This window comes from Emys orbicularis, chromosome 13, assembly GCF_028017835.1.
Source record: "Emys orbicularis isolate rEmyOrb1 chromosome 13, rEmyOrb1.hap1, whole genome shotgun sequence".
NCBI lineage: Eukaryota > Metazoa > Chordata > Testudines > Emydidae > Emys > Emys orbicularis.
In genome coordinates, this window is record NC_088695.1 from 13,697,587 (window position 1) to 13,710,584 (window position 12,998).

At 41.5% G+C, this 12,998-nt stretch overlaps 2 protein-coding genes across 2 annotated transcripts; both read left to right on the forward strand.

The window, feature by feature from the left end:
- Positions 1-443: 443 nt before the first annotated feature.
- On the forward strand, positions 444-1,382 carry LOC135887960 (olfactory receptor 5G9-like). The gene has a single exon (XM_065415764.1). The coding sequence runs from the start codon at positions 444-446 to the stop codon at positions 1,380-1,382; it is 939 nt and encodes a 312-aa protein (XP_065271836.1).
- Positions 1,383-10,140: 8,758 nt separating this feature from the next.
- Positions 10,141-11,079, forward strand: LOC135887466 (olfactory receptor 5G9-like). Its single transcript, XM_065415216.1, has one exon. The coding sequence runs from the start codon at positions 10,141-10,143 to the stop codon at positions 11,077-11,079; it is 939 nt and encodes a 312-aa protein (XP_065271288.1).
- The last annotated feature ends 1,919 nt before the right edge of the window (positions 11,080-12,998 follow it).

Here is a 12,998-nt window from a genome sequence, read left to right on the forward strand (position 1 = left end):
CTGGATGCAGAAGACTATGTATCCTCTACCCCTGCACTGCCTCTTTAATGATTAATCCATAGAGGTACAGCTTCAAGAGGAGAGACTGAGGGAGCCCCACATCAGACTATCCCTTAGTCAGAGCTGAGCAGGGAATTTCTGAATACCAGTAGGATGAGATTATAGGATTTAGGCATCTAAAGTGGCAGTTAGATTCCTAAGTCCTTTTGTGTATCCAGCTTATTTTGCTTATTTAAAACACACAAATGCCATCTCACATCTCTCTTTCTCTCGCTCTCTAAGTTTAGTATAGTTAAAATACACATTTTACGGAATGGAATAGAACTCTTTTTACATTCATCCTATGGAACAGATGATCTCCACATACTATTTCAATTTATTTTCATAATAAGTGTTAATTTCATTTTTTTTCTGGTCTTCCAGGTCACAGATTTCCTGAATAAATGAAAATGAAAAATCAAACCACAGTGACCGAATTTATCCTCCTCGGACTTTCCAGTGACCCACAGATGCAGATTTTCCTCTTGCTTGTCTTTTTAGTTATTTACCTAATCACTCTGGCTGGTAACATAGTTATCATGGTGGTGATAAGAGCTGATTATCACCTTCACATCCCTATGTACTTCTTCCTCTTTCATTTATCCTTTGTTGATATCTGCTATTCCTCGGTCACGGTACCTAACACGCTGATGAACTTACTCACAGAGCACAAAACTATTTCTGTCAATGGCTGCATTACTCAGATATTCTTCTTTTTCCTCTTAGTTGTTACTGAAGCTTTCATTCTCTCAGCCATGGCTTATGACCGCTATGCTGCCATCTGTGACCCATTGTGTTACATGGACACAATGAGCACAAGGATCTGTGTTCAGCTGGTGGGTGGTGCATGGGCAATAGGCTTCTTCCAAGCCCTGCTTAACACTGTTTTTACCTTCAAGTTGCATTTCTGTGGGCCCAATCAAATCAGCCATTTCAGCTGTGAGCTCCCTCCTCTATTACAACTGTCCTGCACTGACACCCTCACCAATCAAGTGGTGCTTCTTACTTCTGCTGTCATACTTGGATCAAGCTCCTTTCTCTTCATCCTTATCTCCTATATTCACATCATCTCCACCATCCTGAGGATACGCTCTGCGGAGGGCAAGCATAAAGCCTTCTCCACCTGCAGCTCCCACCTTATTGTGGTTGGTTTGTTGTACTTGACAGCTTTTTTCCAGTACACAAAACCCAGCTCTGTCTCTTCTGTGGTTCTCGATGAAATGTTCTCCATCCAGTACAGCATCTTGACCCCTATGTTAAACCCCATCATATATAGCCTGATAAACAAGGAGGTGAAAACAGCTATAGGGAAAATGTTGGGGAAATTCAAATTTCTCAGGTAGTGTCGATCTCATTTTTTTAAAAAACACAAAGAGCATAGAACTGTGTATTACTTGTGTTTGGGAGATTCTCTGCTCAGGTATCTGACACTTTGATTTAGACCAACTGAGGTTTTGGCAAATGTGCCTCCAATTAACTCAGCAGGCCACATCCCCTTTGGGTAGAAGAGAAACTGGAGCAAAGGGGACAGGATCCTGGGTCTCCATGTAGGGTCAGTGCTAGAAGCACCAGGATCAAGAGCCATTCATGCTCTCTCTCTCTCTCTCTCTCTCTCTTTCGGCCAATATCTCTTTCGTTCTGACCCACTGACTTCAATGGAGCTATGACTAATTTATAACACTTGAGGATCTGGCCAGTTCTATGAAAAGAACATCTTTGTCTATTGCATTCTGTAGTTCTTCTAGAGTATTTTGTTGAAGACCCTATTTAATATCTGTGGTATCTTATAGGATTCATCCCTATTAATGCCTCTGTCTCCAATAATAACAATAATTAATAAGTATTGTGATCACCAACTGGGTCAAGATGCACAAAGGAATTAAGGCTCTATTAGGAGAGATTGAGAGAGACACATATCAGCTATCCTATATCGCAGTGGTTAGGGCACCCACATGGGAGGAAGTAAATCCCTTTTTAAAATCTTTCTCCTTATCAGGCACTTGAAGGTCTGCTACATCCCTAACTGCTAGAATAAAAGTTGAGGGGTTTCCTCCACCTAATTCCTTCTTCTCCCCCCCCCCCACCATGTTTTTTGCCACCTTTGGTGGGGTTAGAGACTTCCCAGCTGAGAATCCCAAGGGGAAGGACGTGCCTTCCCCCAGAGGAGATAAGGACTGAACTCCTGTGATACCTGCGGGGTTTAGAGTACAACTCTCTGCTTGGCCTTTCCCATTGGCTAAGGAACCATCTGTCATGTTGGCTTTTTTAATCCCATTCCTAGATGCCTATGTCTTCCCTTTCTCTGTGTAGGGAGCCTGGCCGCCCAACTCAGGCTCTGGAAACTGAGTGATTAAAAAAAATCACCTAAAAGTTATCCACTACAATGCTCAGCATTAGAACAGCTACGTCCCTTTGTGAATCTAACTCTGGGTGTAAATCCACCTTGTTCCATCGATTTAATGGTGCTATGTGGATTTACATGAACTGGGAATCTGGCCCATAGTGTCCATATTCTAAAGTGATTTTGCATTCCTCAAATTTCCCTCACCATTGAGTTGGAAAGATCTGTGTATCATTGAGTTTACACTTAAATCCTAAACATAATAGGAAGTGGTGCTGGCACTATGCATCCCAGTGAAATTCACCCTTAGATGCAGCACCATAGAATCATAGAATCATAGAATATCAGGGTTGGAAGGGACCTCAGGAGTCATCTAGTCCAACCCCCTGCTCAAAGCAGGACCAATTCCCAACTAAATCATCCCAGCCAGGGCTTTGTCAAGCCTGACCTTAAAAACCTCTAAGGAAGGAGATTCCACCACCTCCCTAGGTAACCCATTCCAGTGCTTCACCACCCTCCTAGTGAAAAAGATTTTCCTAATATCCAACCTAAACCTCCCCAACAGCTGGTGGAAAGCAACATAACTCCACTGAAAGAAACAGGGCTACACCTATATATGTCAGCTGTGGAGCTTGCCTCAGCAAATAAAGTTATGATTCAGAATACACCTTTTGTCAAAGTTGGACTTACAGAGATGTGGTCTCGGGTAAATGAAGAGTCCACCAGCAGGGTGGGATTTTCAAGAGTTTAGGCAAGTTAGGTGCCCTACTTCTATTGGATGGGAAAATGTAGTCCCAGTGACATGCCCAAGGTCAGTTAGAAAGTCAGTAGAGAGGAAGGTATTGAAGCCTGATCTCTTCCAGCCCTGTCTCTGCCTTGAATCACACAATCGTCATGTGCACACTGGTAATCCCATATCTCTTCCCATCTCAGCCTAGGACTAACAGAATGCACTCCCTGTCCCCATTAAGAAAGACACCACCCTTTCTTCCTGGTTTCACAGGGAGAATTTCTTCTTTCACATTTTTCACAAAAAATGAATAGAGCTGGTTGAAAATGGGAATATTTTCATGAAAAAAATCATGTCCCTCTTTCTCATCAAAATTCACAACTTTTGCAACCAGCTCATTGAATAGAAAATAGCATGATTTAGCTACTCTCACCTCCTGCTTTTGCAGGGTGTCCTGCCAATTAAGCACCACTCTGTTGGACTGTAATTTCTTTAGAACAGGAATGATGACCAATTCTATGTTTGTTAGTTCTGGTCAAAAATTTTTCCCATGTTTGGAAAGCAAAGTCTGAAAGTGTTGTTTCTTCAAGATAGAAATTTTCTGTGGGAAAATCTGAATTTTAAAGAAAAAATATTTCATTTTTTTGTTGGGGCGCGGGGAAGGTTCCATTTCAATTTGACATCCCAAAATGAAATGAAAGCTTTCGTTTCAAAATGTCCAATTGAAATGAAAACTTTCATTTTGAATTGATATTTTCACTTAAATTGACAATAAAATGACTCATCTCAAGATCATTGTACACAAAAATATTCATTCAATATAGAAGTTTTCATTTGAAATGGACACTTCAAGAGGAAATATTTTGTTCCAATCAAATTTAAAAATGAAATGTTTAGGCATTTCTGCATCTGTTTAGACATTCTGCATGAGATTTCATATTTTTGGCCCCTGTTGAGATTAAACAAAATGTCAAAATATGGAGCTTCCTGTGTGATGGAAATTTCTGTATCATCTCTAATATTTGTACACTGCCAAGTATAACAAGGAACTGATTTCATAGATTCAAAGGCCAGAAGGGACCACTGTGATCCCTAGTCTGTCCTCCTGTATCATACAGGCCAGATCATATATATTTCTGGGTCATACACTCTCTTTAATTTCATCTTAAGCATAGAGACTTGTATTTTGTTGGTGCTTAACAGATGATTGATGGTAATAACCTTCTGTAATTTGGGGGAAATAACCTCACAGATGGACTGCAGATTGTTGTAATTATTTGGCCTACAAACTTACCCTTATTGTGAGCTCAACTGTAAAAAGTATGTGACAGTTCATCAGATGTCACAGTAGCCTATAATAGCAAATGGTGATGGAAAAAGACACTCAAGGGAGGGAGAAAGAGAAACTGAATTAGTCCAAAGGAAAAGGTCTCCTGATAGAACTCACAAACTGTGCTAAGATCATGCCTCATAAATAAGACAGTGTGAGACTGAAAAATCAGTGCATTACACTAGGCCTAATTGGTGAGCAAAGTAATGAGGGGATGGGCTATTCCACCCAGCAGTCCCTTTTGGAGTTCTTAAAGAAAGAGACTTTGGGTAGATAAGTTGGCTACTGGAGTGAGCGTCACCATCATGGCTGATACGCCCACCATTTCCTGGGACCCCAGAACTTCTTCATCCTAATCCTGAGAGACATCCTGACCAGACTGGTCCAGAGAAAGGGAGGAAGATGACACCACCACTGCCAGGTAACTGATAACTCGCAGTTAACTGGTCAGCCTGGGAATACCCCTGTCAGAGCGAGGCAGGTCTGCACCCAAGAGAGGTAATGACTGGGGAGCAGGAAACCTGTGACTGGGTGACCTCACTGGACCTTAGAGGGGGAACACAGATGCAGTTGTCTTGAACTTTACCAATCATTGCACACTCAGCCCCGTGTAAGGAGCAAACCCCACTCAGCAGACCCTGAGAATCTCCATCTGGTTTATGGCTCCATGCCCCATACTCCCTTTCCTAGGGAAAACAATGTCCTTCTGATGCAGGTTTATTTTCCATATTGTGCTGGCTCACTTCATGTCCACAAGATATGGAGTCTCTGCCCCACAGAGGATGTTCTACCCATTGAACAGTGACCTCAAAAAGAACTTCCTTTTCGCTTGAAAGCTTTTCTTTTTTCACTAATAAACGTGGTCCAACTTGTCAGAGAGAGATATATGCTGATGGAAGAATAAACAACACACAGAGACGTATAAAGAGAAATAATGCTGATAGTCTATCATGATGTAACACATTAAACAATTAATAAAAATGTTTACTATTCACATGAGGAAATGTTCTGAAATGTAGGGGGCAGTTTCTGATCTCTTGAAAAAGGCATAGATCCATGTCAGTGGTTTTATTAGTCAGTCAAACGTTAGATGTGAATGTTGGCCTTGTTTTGTGCCCTTGAGTTATTTGTGGACTCATTCTGAATTCACTGAATGCTTTGACAAATAATTTGGATGGGCAATTTCTTTTGCCCGGGGTTATTCATGACCTGCGGACAGAGCATGTAATGGCAACAACATTGAATGGGTGAATAGTTTTATGTAGCTGGGTACTCAGTTGACAGCAGGAGGTTCTATGTCTGAAGAAGTCACAGCTCTGATGGGTCTTGTGTCAATGGCATTTCAGCATAATTCAAAAGCCCCTGTTTGGGTAGCAGGATGTCTATGTGACAACTAAGAAACAAGTGTTACATAATGTTGTGATGACATCTCTCTTATATTCTGAAGAAACATATCCATTAAACATAGCTGAGGAGAGAAAACTAAACAGTTTTCATTACAAATGTATCAGGTCAATCAGCTGTTTGTCTGAAAAATGTTGCCCAGCTCTATACAATATAGCTTCTCCTTTGTCTCATCTCCTATTCTTTCCTGGCATTTTACAGTTTATTTGCTCCTTTCTCATTCCTTAACCTGTGTGTCCATCTATTGGTGAAATTTAAGGATGGCTGGCCTATTCCCATGCTTTCATCTTCACTGCCCTCTTGTGGTAATTATACATTATGGCAATCATCTTCAAAGGAGTCTAGGGAGATGAAATGATTTGCTATTTGGATGTCTAACTCCTTAGCCTACTTTAGAGAATCTGAGCCTAAATACATGCCTTTTTAAGTGAATGTCCCTGAGATTGGAAACATAAATCATTCGGGCTCTTTTTCATAATCTAAGCCTCAGTATCCTCATTCTTATGAATCATACACTGTTGCGTAAGGGCTGACCCAACGCAGTGTTCTTGGTAGCTTGTCACAGAGAGTGAACTTCAGGGACTTTGTTCCAGGGGGAACAAGACAGCATTTAAACAGCTCTCAAGAAATCAGCTCTTCGTCTTGGAGTCTGCTAAGGAAAGGGTCTTTGTTCCACTCCCACTGATAACCCTACATACCTTGAAGGGTCTCACTGCTGGTGGTAAAAAAAATATTTGACGTCCTACATGCTGTTTCCCAGAGGCAGAGAGAGAGTTTAGACAGACAAATCAATAAGTTAGTAGATAGACTAAGAAAACAAAAAGAGAAAATCACAGGTCCAAATGATCTCACCATATTTATGATCCATATTAATAAGGCAGGTGAGTTGATTCATGTTTTTATTCATTGTAATCTTTTTTTTCCCTTTTAATTTCAAAGGACCAAGTTCTGCCCCCCCTCTTTCAAGGGGTGGGTCTCTCTGCAGCATCCCTTTGATTTCTGCCTGAATGCAGCAGTCTGCTCACACAGAGTCAGTAGCAGCATAGGGGTCATGGCTAGCAACCCAGCCATCTCTCTCTCTCTCTCTCTCTCTTTCTCCAGGCAGCATTGAGAAAACTCAGATCAGCTGGTGCAGGATAACAGTAGTTTCTACTTGTGGAGTCTGTGTGTTGGAGGGTGAGTAAATTAGGGGCAGGGCATTCTCTAGAGAAGACACATAGCTTTTGGTTTCACTGTGCACAGAGCCTTTGTTACCACTCAGGCAAGGTCCATCACTTTGCTCGGGCATTTGTCTGATTAGTTGATAGTTGGGAAAAGATGTATTTTCTCTCTGGGATACATATGGGATAAACAGAGATTTGACATTGGTCAGAACATTGGCTTCCTTCCCATTTCCACTACAAATCAATGTTAATTCCATTAGGGCAGCAGAGATTCTCTTATGTAGGAACAGCCTGATAATCAGATGTGCAGGATCCTGAGTCAAAAGTCACATTGGGTTGAGTTTAAGTGACTTAGAAACAAAACTCCCATTAACTTACAATCAGATCCTTCCTTTTAAAATCATGTCAGCGTGCCTAGAGTGTGTTTGCTGGGCACATTCATTTATTATGCTCATTATTACCGTCTGTCAGTATTACATAGGGGGGATTTTTTAAAACAAATAGCTTTCACAATATGCAAGATCTTTAAGCATAAAAAGGGAAAAGTTATTGTCTAAAATGTATCCCATAAGTCACCAATGAAGCCTGCGTGCACCGATTCTGTAGGTTTGCATAGTCAGGAGTTTTGTTAAACCCTCTGCACAATTCCTACATTTTAGATGATCAAATCCTCTCATTTTCCTTTGACTTTCTTTAACATTCTCGCAGTGTCTGAGAGTGCTGTCTGCTGGAAGTCACTGACCATGGTGTCTTGCACTCCTCATTTGTTCTTCAGCTGCTCATTCAGACCCTTAGGGATCACTAAGTATTTCAATAATCGCTGGGATCATCTGTGTTCTATTTTTCCATAATCAATTTACTGTGTGGAAGTGTTCTTCATACTTTGCTATCTTGTCTTTTTGTTTCTTTTTTATGACACTATCTGCTGGTATGGCGATATCTATTAATATTTGGCCTGTTTTTCTGCACTGCTCAGTCTGTGAAAATTGCCAGATCCCATAAAATCTTAGCATCTTCATTCTCTAGAGCGCTTCTGGTTTGGTGGTTGTAATAACACACAATTTGTTTAAATACGTACTTCCACAGAGACTCCAGTGCAGGAACTTGGTGGCCTCATGTGTGTGTTCTCTCCTAGCCAGGCTCAGCAGGCGTTCCACAGTCTTTTCCTTTTCAGAACACATTGCGCAGTTCAGGGAGCACTTTTGTTGCTTGATCTTACTTCTATGTAAATAACCCTTAAGGACTCCTCTTGTGCACTCATATTGAGGCTCTCTGTCTCTTTTCCGATATCCTAGAAGCCATGAGTTTATGCATCTTCTACCCCTAACAGGTTTGATCTCTCTTCACCACTGTCCATGCACTCATTTCTGTGTACAACTTTGGAGTTTTTTTGTGGGGATTTCGTTTCTACTATCTTTCATGATTTCTTGGGCTGGAATGCACTCTTGGTCATTGCTTGTTATCACCACCAGGTGATCTTTTTCTCTGTCTCACTTTTAATGTTTTGATGTTGTATTCTTGATTATCAACTTCTTCCTCCACAGATAGCAGTCCTTTTCCTCTATCACACTGTCAACCGTCCTGTCCCTGTCTTGATTGCTATTCAATACTTGTTGCATCACTAGCAGCTGTCTTGTTTGGATGTCAAATTTTTACTTATCCCTTTGATCACTTGATCACCCTGGCAGTGTGCCACACTACTGTTGATCCTGAGTCATTGCTTCTACCAAAATATTTGCATGTGGGTCTACATGACTAATCTGCCTTCCCAGGCTTTCTGTCTCCATTTGCGTAAATAACTCCTCTTTGCCATTAAGCTCTCATTTGTCCAATGAGTCTATGCTCAGTCCTTTCTTTCTCGGTGTTGTCATTTCTCTCCTTCAAGTCTTGGAGCATTCATGTCCTCCAGCCTCTCTCTTCTGGTTTTGCCAAAATCCAACCTTAGATCACTTCTTGGTTTGCACTAGGAGTCCTTTTCACTCTTTGGCTGAAAATTATCTCTGGTTTTATTGAATTGTTTGGACAGTTGCATGGTATCAACCTGGGGTTACCCACTTCCACGCACACACCTTGGCAGTGGAGGAGCCTGTCATAAAGCTCAGCTCTTCTGAGGCCCTCTTTATGGCATTTGTAATATTTATCAATTTGCCAGTTTCTCTGTATTTGATTGGGTTGTCAGCCTATGCCCAAAGCAGTATTTCTATGTCTCGGGGGGTTATTATTATTATTATTATTATTATTATTATTATTATTATAGAAATCCTAGATATTTTAATAGAGATGAATCCGATAATATGCTATAGATATTAAATAATCTACAACAGTGGTTCTGAACCTGTTGTCCACAGACCTCTGGGGGTTCGTAGACTATGTCTAAGGTTTTCAAAGGGGTCTGCATCTGCATTCAAAATTTTGTAAGGGTCCGCAAATGAAAAAAGGCCAAAAACCACTGCTCTATAAAAATTACAAAATGTAGTAGACAAAGAGGTACTTATAGAATTGGCCATATCCCAGATTCAGTGGGTGTGAATCAGCCATAGCTCCACTGGAGTAAAGGGGCCAGATACCCAACTGGAGTAAAAACAGCTGTATCTCTGCTGATGTTAGAGGGACAAATTAAAGAGTTATTAGGCCAGAGAGAAACCACAAGTAAGCGAATGACTGGTGGTTAGGGCCCTCACCCTGGATGCAGTAGATCCAGTATCCAATCCCCTTTCTCCAAAGCCTCTTTAATTCTTTAACCACAGTGGAACAGATTCAACAGGAGAGGCTAAGCGAGGCCCACGTCAGACTGTCCCATAGTGCCAGGTGGGCGGGGATTTTGTGAATACCTGTGGGGCCTGATTCTGTGATTTAGGTGCTTATAGTGGCAGTTAGGGACCTAGGTCCTGTTTTGTATCTGGCCCATTTTGTCATTGTAGTACACACAAATTCCATCCATCTTATTGCTGTTGCTTTTCTAAATCTTGTCTATTTAAAAAAAAAAGTACATGATAGAATAGGGCTTGCTTTATATTCATCCTACTGAAGAGATGACCTCTAGATGACAGTTCAATTCACTTTTATAATCTGAGTTAATTTTATTTATTTATTTATTTGTCTTATAGGTCATAGATTTGCTGAAAAAATATCAATGGAAAATCAAACCACAGTGACGGAATTTATTCTCCGGAAACTTTCCAGTGACCCACAGTTGCAGATTTTCCTCTTCTTGATGTTTTTAGTTATTTACCTAATCACTCTGGCTGGTAATATAGTGATCATGGTGGTGATAAGGGCTGATTCTCACCTTCACATCCCTATGTACTTCTTACTCTTCCATTTATCCTTTGTTGATATCTGCTATTCCTCAGCCACGGTACCTAACACGCTGATAAACTTACTTGCAGAGCACAAAACTATTTCTGTCAATGGCTGCATTGCTCAGATGTTCTTCTTTTTCCTCTTAGTTGTTACTGAAGCTTTTATTCTCTCAGCGATGGCTTATGACCGCTACGCTGCCATCTGTGACCCATTGCGTTACATGGAGAGAATGAGCAAATGGATCTGTATTCAGCTGGTGGGTGGTGCATGGGCAATAAGTTTCTTCCATGCCCTGCTTAACACTGTTTTTACTCTGAAGTTGCATTTCTGTGGGCCCAATCAAATCCATCATTTCAGCTGTGAGCTCCCTCCTCTATTACAACTGTCCTGCACTGACACCGTCACCAATCAAGTGGTGCTTCTTACTTCTGCTATGATATTTGCATCAAGTGCCTTCCTCCTCACCCTGATCTCCTACATTCACATCATCTCGACTATCCTGAGGATACGCTCTGCGGAGGGCAGGCATAAAGCCTTCTCCACCTGCAGCTCCCACCTGATTGTGGTGGTCTTATTCTACCTGACAGGTTTTCTCCGGTACACAAAACCAAGCTCAGCTTCCTCTGTGGTGCTGGATGAAATATTCTCCATCCAGTACAGCATCCTAACCCCTATGTTAAACCCCATAATCTACAGCCTGAAAAACAAGGAGGTGAAAACAGCTATAGGGAAAATGTTGGGGAAATTGAAGTTTCTCAAGAAATGTTGATGATCTGAAATAAATTAAATTACATATTTTTACATCAGAGAGCATAGAACTGTGGATAGCTCAGCTCAGATAACTGGTGAACACCTTGGGACAAAACCTCAGTTGGTCTAAATCAGTGTGGCTCCACTGAAGTGAGTGGGCCAGATTCCCAGTTGTACAAGTGTCACTGGAGCACAGGGGACTGGATCTTGGGTCTCCTAAATCCAGAGTGAGTGCGCTGACTCTACAGCCTGATGCTCATTCATGCATTTCTCACTTTTCTCTCTCTCCGTATCTCTTTAATCTGACCCACTCACTTCAGGGGAGCTATGGCCAATTTATGCCAGCTGAAGATCTGGCCCATTCTATAAAAAAAATCTCTTCATCTATTAATCTCTGTTCTTTTGTTTTTGACTAATTTGTTGAAACTGTATTTAATATCAGGTTTCAGTGTAGCAGCCGTGTTAGTCTGTATCCGCAAAAAGAACAGGAGTACTTGTGGCACCTTAGAGACTAGCAAATTTATTTGAGCATAAGCTTTTGTGGGCTACAGCCCACTTCATCAGATGCATAGAATGGAACACACAGAATGGAACATATAGTGAGGAGCTATATGTACACATACAGAGAACATGAAAAGGTGGGAGTTGTCCTACCAATTCTAGGAGGCTAATTAATTAGGAGAACAAAATTTATAGTGATAATCAAGATAGCCCATTACAGACAGTTTGAAAAGAGGTGTGAGAATACTTAACATGGGGAAATAGATTCTATGTGTGTAATGGCTCAGCCATTCCCAGTCTCTATTCAAGCCTAACTTAATGGTGTCTAATTTGCATATTAATTCAAGTTCAGCAGTTTCTCGTTGGAGTCCATTTTTGAAGCTTTTCTGTTGCAAAATTGCCACCTTTAAATCTGTTACTGAGTGGCCAGACAGGTTGAAGTGTTCTCCTACTGGTTTTTGAATGTTATGATTCCTGATGTCAGATTTGTGTCCATTTATTCTTTTGCGTAGAGACTGTCTGGTTTGGCCAATGTACATGGCAGAGGGGCATTGCTGGCACATGATGGCATATATCACATTGGTAGATGTGCAGGTGAAAGAGCCCCTGATGGCGTGGCTGATGTGATTAGGTCCTATGATGATGTCACTTGAATAGATATGTGGACAGAGTTGGCATCAGGCTTTGTTGCAAGGATAGGTTCCTGGGTTAGTGTTTTTGTTCTGTGGTGTGTGGTTGCTGGTGAGTATTTGGTTCAGGTTGGGGGGCTGTCTGTAAATGAGGACAGGTCTGTCTCCCAAGATCTGTGAGAGTGAGGCATCCTCTTTCAGGATAGGCTGTAGATCTCTGATGATGCACTGGAGAGGTTTTAGTTGGGGGCTGAAGGTGAGGTCTAGTGGTGTTCTGTTATTTTCTTTCTTGGGCCTGTCTTGTAGTAGGTGACTTCTGGGTACTCTTCTGGCTCTGTCAATCTTTTTTTCCCCACTTCAACAGGTGGGTATTGTAGTTTTAAAAATGCTTGTTAGAGATCTTGTAGGTGCTTGTCTCTGTCTGAGGGATTGGAGCAAATGCAGTTGTATCTCAGAGATTGCCTGTAGACAATGGATCGTGTGGTGTGTCTTGGATGGAAGCTGGAGGCATGTAGGTAAGTATTGCGGTCAGTAGGTGTCCGGTATAGGGTAGTATTTATGTCACCATTGCTTATTAGCACAGTGGTGTCCAGGAAATGGACTGCTGGTGTGGATTGGTCTAGGCTGAGGTTGATGGTGGGTTGGAAATTGTTGAAATCATGGAGGAATTCCTCAGGAGCTTCTTTTCCATGGGTCCAGATGATGAAGATGTCATCAGTGTAGCGCAAGTAGAGAAGGGGCATTAGGGGACGAGAGTTAAGAAAGCGTTGTTCTAAATCAGCCATAAAAATGTTGGCAAACTGGTGGG